Source organism: Ascaphus truei, chromosome 1 (assembly GCF_040206685.1).
Source record: "Ascaphus truei isolate aAscTru1 chromosome 1, aAscTru1.hap1, whole genome shotgun sequence".
Classification (NCBI taxonomy): Eukaryota; Metazoa; Chordata; class Amphibia; order Anura; family Ascaphidae; genus Ascaphus; species Ascaphus truei.
In genome coordinates, this window is record NC_134483.1 from 43,713,936 (window position 1) to 43,727,995 (window position 14,060).

Genomic DNA, 14,060 nt, shown 5'->3' on the forward strand with positions numbered 1-14,060 from the left:
AGGAGAGATGATGATGATGATGATTTTACCCGTGCGGCCCAATTTTTTTTCCTTGGAGCAGTTCGGCCCTTCTCACTTTACGAGTTGTGCAGGCCTGGTCTAGATGGACATACATACAGGGATAATAAAAGCTTGTTTTGCAAATGTTTGCTTGCCTTGTTTTGATGTATTTTAAATGTCATTTGCTGCTTTGTGTCCAAATGTCGGTGTAATGTAAATTTTAAGGGACCTCAGGGAATTGGTGCCTGCAACCCAATGTACTCTAGGGACACTCACTGTTGGTATCAGGTTGGGGGCTATATTACTGTATGGGGTACAGGGTACCAAGATTATTGTGTTCAGTAAAGGTTGTTTGCATATATATATGTGTGTGTGTATCATTATTGATCTTGTAAGGATTCATCCCGCCAAGTCGGGATCCCTTGCAGGTAGAGGCGATGTAACCATAAGAACCAGATACACCACAGGCACCCAGTGGCGGAGGTTCAGGCCTTCTGTGAGCCACAGGAAACGCACCATACTGTAACGCTTGCGCGAGCCCACAAACAAGACCTGACCCCGGCACTGAGGTGGGAAGGATTATGCCACACACCAATAGTAGCGGGGGCGAGCCCAGAAGGTGGTTTGCAGCGTTGCTGGGTCTGGGTATGAAGAAAGGGTTAATCCAATACTTGCCGGGGTCCGTGGGTTGGAGAGGTACACGTAGTTGAAGTCCGTAAGCCTATGGTCTGGGGTTGGAGAGGTACTCGTAGTCGTTATCCGTAAGCCAGGGGTCTAGAGCCAGAGAGAATCCAAATGCAAAGCCAGGTCGGTACACGAGAGGTTAACTGCAGAGAATAAGACAAGACTGGGCCGGACAAGACAGACACACACAAAGGCTACACAAAGCTATGTTCAGCAATGAGACTGAGCACTGAGCAGGTTCTTATACAGGAAGTGACCAATGAGGCAGGAGGCAGAGTGGAGGCATGGCCCCAGCGGAGACAGGGATAGGCTGCAGGAAGACAAGAGCTCACAGCAATCTTGATTCACAGCTGGGGCTCGTTGCGCAACATCACGCGTGCATGCCGCATGCAGCGGAGGTGCGGCGCAACCGAGGGGGCGAAGCTAAGGTCCATGACCTGGTAGAAGAGGAGAGGGTGCGCGTTCGCTCTTTAAACAGAGCGGGGGTGCGCGCACCAGCAGGGAGCAGATCGGAGGCAGCGGCCGCTGCAGTACTGGTATGTAGAGAGGAGGGACCGTGCCGCATGGGACGCGATCCCCGAATCCTCACACACACACACCGTAGTCACCATATCTTCCATAGGGTGCGCTACATTTGGAGGCGCTGCTGAGATCTCAGACCTGGGGTGCCCTATTCAATTAAATTAGTAAAGAGCTGAACACCATGTTTGTACCGTTCAAACAAGAGGTCAGCGACTGGCCTTGGGGCTGCACGTGAGCCCCCGCCATGTGCTCGCAGTGGGAGATATTCCCAGCACTACACCCGCACATGAGATGTGCCAGCATCTCTGTCAACTCCCTGGCTTAGCCAAAGCATGAGTTTTAGGGCGCAAGTATGACACTACGCACCGGCGGACCATATTCCTAGTGGTGGCTGGCCATGACCTATGCGAAGAAGGGGCTCCAAGGGCCCTGTACTTACCGGACGCTCTAGCCACGGGCTGCACCATGATATACCCTGCCATGGACGCCTTAACTTCGACATCCACCCTGGGACTCCCTGTTGGCGCTCTCTACGGGCTGAACTCGTACGTACCCCTTGCCCCCTCCAGAGGAGCAGCGTTTCGGTTGTAAGTTCACCCCTGCCACGGGTGACCTTCACTTCCAACACTACATTAGAGACATCCCGTAGAGCCTCCTATCAGTCTGAAGCATCCATATTTCCCCATCACTCCAGGGGATGGAGGACTCCAGTCCCGGCCGCAACCCCCCCCCCCCATAAGGGACGAGCTGCCCCTCTCCATGGTCACCCTCGCTTCAGATGTGGCCCCAGAGACATCTATCATTAGAGGGTCGCAAAGTAACCTCACGCCAGTGCTTAGCCCGGGTCCAGTCGACCCTAGACATCTGCCTATGGGAACCTCTCATCTGGGAGTGACTCTACCTCAACTGGTGGAAGCCCTGACTTAATCATCCCAGTCCCAACAATACCGTAGATTAAAGGTCTTTTCAGGGATCCGGCCTACGCCCCTCAGCAAGGCAAGGTTCGAAGAATGGAAGGATCAAACAGAGAAAGTGCTTCCTGAGTGGACCTGCCCCGACGTGGTAAGGCGGCAGCGAATCATCGAGTGCCTGGTACAATTATATCAGGATGACCACCATGAAGCTGATTCCCAAGCGCTCATAAACGGCCTCACCCTCACCCTGTGTGGGTGACAGAGAGAGAGAGCGTGGGTGACAGAGAGAGAGAATGCGGGTGACAGAGAGAGAGAGAGTGTGGGTGACAAAGAGAGAGTGTGGGTGACAAAGAGAGCGAGTGGGTGACAAAGAGAGCAAGTGGGTGACAAAGAGAGACAGTGGGTGACAAAGAGAGAGAGTGGGTGACAGAGTGTGGGTGACTGACTGGGTGCGTGCGTGACTGACTGGGTGCATGACTGACTGGGTGAATGCATGACTGACTGTTACGCTTGTGCTCCTACAAACAAGCGCAGAGAAAGGAAGAGACCCGATAGTAAGGTGGAGAAGCCGCAGGAGACACGAAGGGAGCGAGTTGCCGCGCAGCTGGGGATCGGCGCACGTAGTCACGTGTACGCACCATGCGTGAGAGAATGCGTGACGTGACCGGGGGTGGCCGGGCTCCATGGTACGAGTAGGGAACCACGGCTGCGAGCATGCTCTATAAGGAGAGCGGGAACTGAGATGCGGCAGGTAAGGAGGGAGCACGCCGCAGGGGGCGTGTTCCCCGATTCCTTAAAGTACCCCCCCCCTTCAGGATCGAACTCAGAACGATCCTTACTAGACTAGGGGGACTATTAGGATCTCCCAACGTTAAATGGGTACAGGAACAGGAGACAAGGCGGGGCCACCTCTGGGGGTTCGTCTGTTGGGCCGAGCATAATGTTACGCTTGTGCTCCTACACACAAGCCGAAGGAAAGGGAAAGGACCCGGTAGCGACGTGGGGAAGCCGCAGGAGACACGAAGGGAGCGAGTTGCCGCGCAGCTGGGGATCGGCGCACGTAGTCACGTGAGCACGCCGCGCGCATGAGAATGCGCGACGCGTCCAGAGGTGCAGAGCCAAGCTCAGAGACACGACTAGCCCAGCTGCATGTGTGCGCATGCTCTGGCAGCAGAGCGGGGATGCGCGTGTTCTCAGGCACCAACGCGGGGAAAAGCCAACCCTACAGCACAGGAGTCTGGAACAGGCCTCTGCGTAGAGAATAGCAGCAGACCAAAGGAACTCAGGAACACAGGCCTTAGCGTGGAAAGTAGCAGTACTGACCTCTGCGTGGAGAGTAGCATCAGGGCTCAGGAAATATGGCATACAGGCCTCTGCGTGAAGAGCAGCAGCAGGCCTCAGGATACACAGGAACACAGGCCTCTGCATGGAGGGTAGCAGCAGGCCTCAGGAAACTCAGGAACACAGGCCTCTGCATGGGGGGTAGCAGCAGGCCTCAGGAAACTCAGGAACACAGGCCTCTGCATCGGGGGTAGCAGCAGGCCTCCGGAAACTCAGGAACTAATAACAAGAACTAGAGAGGAGCAGGGGGAGGTAGAGTCCAGAGCACAAGGTAACAATAGAATTGCTTCTTGGAGGACATCCACCCTCCTTAAAGGCATAGTGCCTGTAACAGAAGAGTGCAGCGAAACTAAGTTCAAAGTAAGGGTTCTTTAGTTGAATGCTTTGGCCAAAGTATTGTAAGCCTGCTACCACGTCAAGGTAAACCCTAATCAGCAGGTCTTACACTACCCGACGGTAAACTAACCTCAGTAGTAAATGAGTAAAGGTCCCAAGGAGGTCCAGGTAGGAACAGCATGCGATGGTAGTACTAGCAGGAACCATGGCAGGCAGCAAATGACTAATAGCAATGTGAAAGTCAGAGAGAGGCTTACTTCCTGTCAGGAGGAAGAGGGCAGGAATTGCCAGAAAGCAAGATGGCGTAGGAAGCTTCAGAATACTTAAAGACACAGGATCTTGACTCACAGCTAGAGGGCGGCGATCAGAAATTAAACAGGTAAGGAAGGAACACGCCGCAGGGGGCGTGTTCCGCGCATCGTAACACTGACTGACTGACTGGGTGCGTGACTGACTGACTGGGTGCGTGACTGACTGACTGACTGACTGGGTGCTTGACTGACTGACTGGGTGCACAACTGACTGACTGGGTGCGTGACTGACTGACTGGGTGTGTGACTGACTGACTGGGTGCATGACTGACTGACTGGGTGCGTAACTGACTGACTGGGTGCGTGACTGACTGACTGGGTGTGTGACTGACTGGGTGTGTGACTGACTGGGTGCGTGACTGACTGGGTGGGTGCATGCGTGACTGACTGGGTGCGTGATTGACTGGGTACATGACTGACTGGGTGCGTGCGTGACTGACTGGGTGTGTAACTGACTGACTGTGTGGGTGGGTGCGTGACTTGCGTGACTGACTGACTGGGTGAGTGACTGGGTGCGTGACTGACTGACAGGGTGGGTGCGTGACTGACTGACTGACTGACTGGGTGCATGTGTGACTGACTGGGTGCGTGCGTTCAAGTTCACCTATTGACCTCTTCTTTATTGTCCCCTTGTAACTGTTGTAGTTGTGACAAAGGCAAAGATGATTAGATTTTTCAAAGGGACACATGAGAACCAGAAGATACAGATGTAGCATGACTATTTGTTCCTAAAAATCAGTTTCCTGTGGCTCCAGGGGAACAAATAACCATGTCTGCCTCATTCTGGGAGGCTGGCAGCTGTTGCCACGGCTGGGGTTTAATGTGCTCTTGTTTTTTCTGCAGCCACAGGGAAACTAAGAAGAGCTACATCGGTATCTCAGTCATAGGAAACTTTAATTAAATGGCCCTGTCATCACATTTAAATTCAGAAGCATATTGGAAGTTATAGAAGGTGTTAATGCAGAGGACTGGCTGGGCAAGACAGATGGAAGAGGGAAATGAGTCTGGATTAAAAGGTATTGACATTTTATGGATTCTGCTGGAGAGAGAACATAAAGGGAAAAGTAGGATTTCAACATTTGGTTCTATATTTACTATGCAGTTTTCTGCCATAAAATGCCCTTTGGTGCTTGAAAACACCACCACAGATTATTTTGGGATTCATTTGCTATAACTGTTTGGTACAATCACAGGGCCATGTAAAAATAATAATAAGAACCTCTCATAGTTATTTTGGGCAGGTGGCTGCAAAGACAATGCTGTGAATATTGACCTGAAGGTAAAATAAATTCACTTTTCATTTACAATATTCATGTTGTTGTCATTTATTTTTCTGATTTGTCTTATAAACACTCTGTGAATAGAAATGTCATGACAAAGTAGGTGGCTTTATGATATAGTAGAAAAGGTATATGAGGGAATAGAGTATGAGTGGGCATATAAAGTTGAAAGGATTAGTTAAAGAGCTTGGATGGATTGAAGTTTGGTTAGCATTGTACCACATGGAGAAAAGAGGTGTCTAAGAGGGGATATAATAACTATATAAAATATATTTGGGGACAGCACAAGGAGCTTTCAAAAGAAATATTCATCACAAGGGCAGTACAAAGGACATGGGGTCATCCATTAAGGTTGGAGAAAAGGAGATAATATAAGGAGCTTTCAAAAGAACTATTCATGCCAAGGGAGAGCAGCATAGTAGTTAATCCGTGTGCCGTGTCCAAGGGTTGTAGAGGTCTGCAGCGTAGAAGTCCAAAGCAAGGTCCAAAGGGTTCCAGAGAGCAGCGTAGTAGAGTTCAAAGCAAGAGTCAAATCCAGGGAGGTCAGCAAGGGTTCCAGGGACAGGAGCAGCACTGAAAAGACAGAGAGAGGCCAGGCAACAGCAGACAGCACCAAGGTACAGAAGCTATGCAGAGCAAAGAGGAAATGAAGAAGAGGGATTATATAGGAGGCTGGGACCAATCAGAGAAAGGGGAGTGACAGAGGAGCGGCCTGAAGATTTTCCTCCTTACCGGGCCCTTCCCCTGTCCGTCCCTCTGCTCCTCCCCTTCTTCTCTCTGCTCCTGGATCCTCCGGTGCACCTTCCCTTCGAGGGTCTTAGAAAAAATGAGGATATTATCCAAGTAGATAATTACACAAGAGTTCAATAGGTCACGAAAAACCTCGTTCATAAAGTCTTGGAAGACTGCAGGGGCATTGCACAACCCGAACGGCATCACCAGGTACTCATAATGACCACTGCGTGTGTTGAACGCGGTCTTCCATTCATCTCCTCTGCGGATGCGAATCAGGTTGTATGCTCCTCTTAGGTCAAGTTTGGAGAAAATGGTCGTGCCTTGCAGTCTATCGAAGAGCTCCGGAATAAGAGGCAAAGGATAACGATTTTTTATGGTTATCTTGTTTAAGCCATGGAAATTGATGCAGGGGCGAAGTGTCCCATCCTTCTTCTTTACAAAAAAGAATCCTGCTCCAGCAGGAGAACTAGATTTCCGAATGAAGCCCTTAGCAAGGTTTTCTGAGATATACTGGGACATGGCTTCAATCTCAGGCAAAGACAACAGATAAGACCTGGCTTTGGGGAATGGAGCACCCGGAATTAAGTCTATCGGACAGTCGAAAGGACGATGAAGGGGAAGCTCCTCGGATTTGGCCTTACTGAAGACATCCAGGAACTCCGAATAGACGTCCGGAAGGGAGACGTCTTGTGGGGACGTGGTCTCCAGAACAGCCAATACCGCTGCGGATGGAGCAGACACTCCATCTTGAGAGGATCTCCATAGAACAGGCACCTCGGCCGTCCAATTGATGATGGGATTGTATAATTGCAGCCAAGGCAAGCCAGGATGATATGAACTGAAGGAGAGTGAATGACATCAAAAGAGATAATTTCCGAATGTCCATCATCCATAGAGAGTTCAAGAGGAAGTGTTTCCAAGGGAATAATGGCTGGCTGCCGGGGTCGACCATCAATCGCCTCTAATCCGACCGGAAAGGCCTTCTCCCGGAGAGGAATGTCATGCTGAGTAGCAAACGCCTGGTTTATGAAATTTCCTCCGGAACCGGAATCAAGGAAGGCCTTAGCAGGAGTCTGGATATTCTTGTGCTTAAGCAGCACCGACAATAGGAGACGTTTAGGGAGATGCTGTGAGGGAAGAGAAGAAGCAGAGATGGTACCCAGTGAGACTCCCCCATACCTCACTGGGCGTTGGCATTTGCCGGCTTCGAAGGACAGCGTGGTAGGATATGCCCAGGAGAACCACAATAGAAGCACAGCCCTTCATTCCTCCGACGTAATCGCTCCGTAGAAGGGAGGTGAAGTGTGCCCAGTTGCATGGGTTCCGTGGCTTCCAGTGCGGGTAATGCAGGAAGAGGAGATCTGGAATTAGAGGATAGAAAAGTAGCGGAACGAGAACGTTGGCGTTCAGCCCGCCTCTCCAGAAGTCTTTGATCCACCCGAACGCAGAGAGCGATCAGGGCCTCTAGGGAGGATGGCCTCTCACGAGCCGCCAATTCGTCCTTTAGGGTCTCCGAAAGCCCTTGCCAGAAGGCGGCGGAGAGAGCCCCATCGTTTCAGTCCGTCTCTGCTGCAATAGTCCAGGAATCCAGAGCGTAACGTGCCACAGATCTCCGACCCTGCGAAATATGGAACAAAGAAGATGCCACCATATCACTGCGTCCTGGAGTTTCAAACACTAATCGGAATTCTCTTTTAAAATTGGCATAATTGTAAGTGAGTTCGGGTTTCAGTTCCCAGATAGGTGAGGCCCAGGCTAAGGCATCTCCGGTGAGGAGGGAGTACACGTAGGCTACCTTAGTACGATCCATGGGGAAACGAGAAGGTGACAGCTCAAATTGTATTTTGCATTGGTTCAAGAAACCGCGACATGCAAGCGGATCTCCCGCGTATTTACTGGGTGTAGGTATCCGCAAGTCAGAGGGACCTGATCCTTCACGGGAAACACTGGAGGAAGACGTGGGGACACTACCCTGGGGAATCTGAAGAGATAGGGTATTAACTTGCTGGTTAAGAGTGGAAACTTGGTTGTCCAAAAAATTAAAGTGTTTGGAAATGGTGGTTAAGGTATCTTCCACCTCAGGGGGGTCTGGGTCTGTTGGGCTCTGCATAATGTAACGCTCGGCCTGGCCACAAGCCAGACGAGACCCCGGGACTGAGGTGGAAAGGGTAAAACCACACACCTAGCAGCAAACGGGGGCACGGCCGGAGTGTGGTAGTAGCGTAGGTGGTCCGGGTAACAAGAATGTAAATGATACCGTACTTGACAGCTCCGGCGTAGAAGGGTTAAGTTCGTATGCCAAGGGTCGTGGATTGGAGAGGGCAGCGTAATCGATTGTCCGTAAGCCTGGGTCGTGGAGTGGAGAGAGCAGCGTAGTAGTTAATCCGTGTGCCGTGTCCAAGGGTTGTAGAGGTCTGCAGCGTAGAAGTCCAAAGCAAGGTCCAAAGGGTTCCAGAGAGCAGCGTAGTAGAGTTCAAAGCAAGGGTCAAATCCAGGGAGGTCAGCAAGGGTTCCAGGGACAGGAGCAGCACTGAAAAGATAGAGAGAGGCCAGGCAACAGCAGACAGCACCAAGATACAGAAGCTATGCAGAGCAAAGAGGAAATGGAGAAGAGGGATTATATAGGAGGCTGGGACCAATCAGAGAAAGGGGAGTGACAGAGGAGCGGCCTGAAGAGGAACCTAATAGGAGAGCAGAGTGAGGAAGTTTGAAACCAATGGGAGTGAGGGGAGGAATGGAGGGACGGACAAGGGAAGGGACAGAAAGGGAAGGAGGACCTGAGAGGCAAGGCAGATGGGGAAGGGGCGTGCCGGGCATGTGCGTGATGTCCGAGGAGGCGGAGCATGGGGAAGGTGCACCGGAGGATCCAGGAGCAGAGAGAAGAAGGGGAGGAGCAGAGGGACGGACAGGGGAAGGGTCAGGTAATGAGGGAGAAGCGGGAAGGCGGAGCTGACGGTATCCGAGCGGCGACACGCAAGGAGCGTGTGCCGCGTTGGGCGGAGGCGGAGCCAGGCGCCTGGCGCCAACCAATGGCGGCTTGGGTGCGCGCGCGCCCGTAGGGCTGACGTGCGTGGGCAGGAGGTGCAGGGAAAGCAGCCAGGAGCAGGGGATGCTGCCGGGGAGCCTGAATGGCCTGAGAAAAAGGTAAGGATGCGCTGGACGCGGGTATACCCGCAGCACGGATCCTTACAGTTGGACATCTTTTTAGAAAGGAAAGGTATACATTGATACCGAATAAATAAACATAGGAAGGATATTGATCCACGGAGTGATCTAATTGCCACATGTCCTGGAAGGTTGGGCCCAGCCAGAGGTCTGACCCAACTTCTTTGTCCGGCTGCCGGTCCTCTTGTTGCTGCTGGGCCCCTTAGAGACCATTGCTCTAAGCCAGTCATTTTCAACCGGGGTTCCGCAAGCACCCCTCAGGAGTTCCGTGTCTCTTGCATGGTGGCGTGGCGGAACCCCACGAAGCAGTGACCCGGCGGGTCCCAAGCTCAGCAGCAGCAGACACCCGGTCACTGGAACCTTCCTCTTCCTGCTGCTGTTGATGCCAGAAGTTGGGTTCAACTTCCGGCTGACAGGCGACAGGAGGAGGGAGTGGACCAGCAGGCTCAAAGAGGTGTGTGTGAGAGGGGAGAAGAGAGAGGGGGTAGAGTGTGAGGGGAGAAGAGACAGAGGGGAGAGTGTGAACAGGCAAGAGAAAGGGGGAAGAGTGTAAGGGGAGAAGAGAGGGGGGAGAGTGTGACGAGAGAAGAGGGGGGAGAGTGTGACGAGAGAAGAGAGAGGGGAGTGTAAGAGGGGAAGAGAGGTAGAGGGAGATGGAGAGACCACATAAAGGGGAGGGAGAGGGCATGAGGGAGGGAGTGTAAGGGCGGTACAGAGGGAGGGGGGAGTGTAAAAGGGGGGAAGAGAAAAAGATGCATGGGGGGGGGGGGGAGAGGGTTGGGTTCCCCAAAATTTCACAATCTAATTCTAGGGTTTCTTAACCAAAAAAAAGGTAGAACACTACTGCTCTAAGCCAGTGCTTTCTTAAACTGCATGCTCGGGAATGCCAATGCTCAGTAAAGCCCAGTTCCACAAAAATGTGCTAAGCTTTAGCATGCCTCAGGTCCCACTCACTTGAATGGGAGTATATGTGAGCTAAAGCTTAGCACCCTTTTGTGGATCTTGGTCTTTCTCTTCGCTTATTGGTGTGAATGGTGTCAGTCTCTTTGACTTTTAGCATCTTTAAAATACTTTTTTTTTTACACTAGTCCCCAATATCTCACTAATTATGGGCTTTGGAGGTTGATGTCAGTATGCTTTTTCAGCCCAAAAATAACTTAATAACGCTGCCAATGCTTTTGTGAAAATCTGTTGCACCATCGTCTAAATACTGGAGAACATGAACGGCAAAAAGTGCAGTTCCCCGAAATAACTATAGCAGAATAAGGCCAGGGAATGAATGAATTAATAGCACATCAGAATTGCTACAGTACATGGTCAAGGAGCCATATCGTACATAATTTACGGGTTTGCATATTAAGCTCATTTTAGTGTATTTCTTTCCTATTGTAGGCCACTGAAATTAGCAACCTTACTTGAGGACCAGTACAAATGTTTGATTGGCTAAATGATATATTATGCAATTCTGTTCATATGTTATTCTCTATCTATGTTAGTTACTGATAGTCTGGAGACCTTTTCGAACGCATTACAGAACTCTACAGGCTGGTGTTTATTAATTTGCTTGTATTAGAGATCACATGTTCCCAGATGAATGTTATCTTCAGAATGGATTCAAGATATGGACTTTGGAACCATAACGCTTTGTAATGATAACTTCCCAGGTCAAAAATGTACAGTCATTCCCCTCCCCTTCTGTTCAAACAATGTGAGACTATTTTTATTATCTTCAACACAATGGAAATGTTCCCTCCTTTCAGAATTTGCACAAAAGCGGGTTTGTTTATCACAATAAGGACACATATTTGGGAGGTGCTGGGCATGAATTGAACGACTGATTTACAGAACAAAATGCCTACGTTTTGAAAAGCTCCAGACTGATAATTACAAGCTACAGAAATGTACAGTACAGGCAGTCCTCGGTTATCCAACGGAATCCGTTCTGAAAGTAGCGTAGGATAGTGAAACCGTTGTAACGTGAGTCCCATGTTTATCAGCGGCAGTGAGCGCTGGATAACGCATTCAGGCATCGAAAAACAGCCCACAGGGTTTCATCGTAAAGTGTTGGATATGCCATTCGTTGTAAAGTGAAACGTAGAATAGTGAGGACTACCTGAACATTGTTACATGTACAGGTGGTTTTACTTTCTGCCACCGAGAGGCGCTGTGGTCTCAGCTAAATAGCTTTGGAAAATTGAAGAAACTGGGCTTTTAATTGTATATCTAAACAGGACGTATTGACCAAAAGAAGTGCAATATCACAGTGCATTAATCTATAGCCAAAAACGACATCTCAGTATTCACACTGTAACTGCAATGATGTGCTACAGGCTAGGAATACACAGTATGCATGGAGCTGTCACTGTTCACATACAGTACAGTTCCATGAAAAAGGTGGATACAAGGTAACCCTTCCTCATCTCTCCTGTACTTCCCCCCCTCCTGCTCATTGGGCGGCCCAGGGCTGCTCTCCACGCCTCCTCTTGGGGCTGCTGATCCCACAGCTCTGCTGTCTGATGCTGCTGCTGCTGCTTGTAATAAGCCGGTGCAGGGCAGGGAGAGCTGTTTCTGTTACTCCTCCTCCGTGTGTGTGTGTGTGTGTGTGTGTGCTTGCTGCTCACAGCACAGGATAGGCAGGCGGTTGTGTATAGGGGTTTGTGTGAGAGCTGGAGCTTGGGGGGAGAGAGGAGAGAGGCAGAAAGGAAGCCCAGGGAGGGGGTCTCAGCTGATCAGTTTGGAGGTGCTGCTGCTGTTTGTATTATTCACAGTGTGCGCTAAGAACAAGGGAGTGGACATTACACACCCAGTCTGCTGTGGGATCCAGGGATCTGCTCCACTCCATTTCCATCTCCTAAGCATTGCCTGGTTTCTTTTGGTACTTGGGTGTCTCTGCTGCTCTATTGTTTCACGGTCTCCTGTGCAGAAAATAACCTGGGAGACTCCAGATCGCTTTATATGTCCAGGACCTGGGGCTCGTAACCCCCCATTTTCGACTCCATGGCGACCGTGGTTGAGCCAATTTATGGACTTTCTGAAGACGAAGTAAGTACAGTTGCTGTTTATATATTATTATTTCCTGGCATCTCCTTGTCCTTCTGCAAAGCGATGCAAGTGTTGGACAGAAGAGACGGGGTTATTACCTGATCAGCAGCAGCCTGGGCTCACTTGCCCTGATTGACTTGTCATTATTTATTAATCAAATAGTTATTTGCAGTTTAATGCGTGATGGGGATTTAAAAAAAAAAAAACAAACAACAGCAAAAAAGTCAATGACAAATGTATTTAATTTTTTTAAATACTTTCATCTTTTTCATTGCCATCATTATCAGGGATTAACTGAAGTCAATCAGGACCAAAAGATACATTGTTTTCTGTGAACCCAGTAAAGGAAGGCTTGGGTATTGCATATGTTTTAACATTGTGGTAAATTAAACTGAATAGAAGGATTAAAAACCTGTGAAGATCAGATTTCAGTGCAGTGTTAACTGCTGTACATTAAAACAACTTTTCTTTGATCTTTCTAAAATGTGAAGCCCTAAGCATTGTCCTGTGGCCCTCAATAGGCTTTTGGTGGTCAGAGATCTGAATTGTAGATGCTGGCAGGTGCAGGTGTTTGTTATACAGTATACAGTTAGACCTCGCTATCCAATGTTTCACTTTACAACGAATGGCATATCCAGCGCTTTACAATGCAACCCTAAGGGCCATTTTTCGACGCCTGAATGCGTTATCCAACGCTCACCGCCGCTGATTAACATGGGACTCACTTTACAACGGTTTCATTATCCAACTTCCAGAACGGATTCCGGTGGATAACCGAGGACTGCCTGCGTTAGTTATTAAGGCTCCCAACCTGCTGCCATTTTTCTGTATTGCTTAAAGTCAGGCTGGGGGTCTGTGTGTACACACACGCTATGTTCATGTGATCTCTGAAGTTTGATGTTAATACATCAGTGTGGCAAATAGATCGAAGAACTATGGCACACCAGAAGTGATGCTTAAAAAAAAAAATACCATTCTTTAATTATTTTGGCAACGTTTAGGTGTTTTTACCTTGCACCTTCATCGGGAATCTTATGAAGGGGCGAGTTAAAACACCGAAACGTTGACGACAAAATAATGGTATTTTTTATTGAAGCATCACGTCTGGTGTGCCATAGTTCTTCAGTCTGGTGTATTGACCGGAGCAGTGTCTCTATACTGTGCTGCACTCAACATGCATTTGGGAGAAATTCAGCATCATTCCGGCTTGTGAGCTGTGCATCCTCCTTTTTCTATTTTAGTTATACCTCGGTGTGCCTTGCAGAAAATGCTGATCTCTGGAAAACCCTTTGCAGCACATTTTGTTTTAGCTCCACAACATGTTGGTAATGTTACAACATGACATATCCCAGCAATGGGAGGGGTTTGTCACCCAGCCAGTGTTCAGGGTGTGTTCAATCACTGTTTGAGTATGGGCTCCAAAAATCAGTGCATTGCATTTCTCTTTGCATTGCAAAGCTGTGTGTACCCCAGCAGCTCATGTAAAATGCATGGCTAGAAGCAGGGCTTTGTGCTGTTGGTGTGTAGCTCAGAGGTTATGCTGTATGTAGGTTAAATCTGTGGGATTTGCCAATATCATAGCATGATGTGAGGGATGTCGTTGCTATACAGTGTTGTTAACTTCTGCACTGCCAAAGGTGCCCGTAACACGTTGCAGACCCTTCCAGCAGTGAATGTGCTAATTGGTATATTTATGCAGAATCTATAATATTTTCATACAAGAAATGAAT

General features: G+C 49.4%; 1 protein-coding gene across 4 annotated transcripts in view; it reads left to right on the top strand.

The window, feature by feature from the left end:
• The first annotated feature begins 11,818 nt into the window (after nucleotides 1-11,818).
• NEDD4L (NEDD4 like E3 ubiquitin protein ligase) overlaps nucleotides 11,819-14,060 on the top strand; it is a 506,193-nt gene continuing 503,951 nt past the window's right edge. For all 4 annotated transcript variants that reach the window (XM_075587127.1, XM_075587140.1, XM_075587156.1 and 1 more), the window contains exon 1: nucleotides 11,819-12,330. In XM_075587127.1, coding sequence (XP_075443242.1) covers nucleotides 12,286-12,330 — 45 coding nt within the window. In that variant the 5' untranslated portion in view covers nucleotides 11,819-12,285. The remainder of the gene's footprint in view (nucleotides 12,331-14,060) is intronic.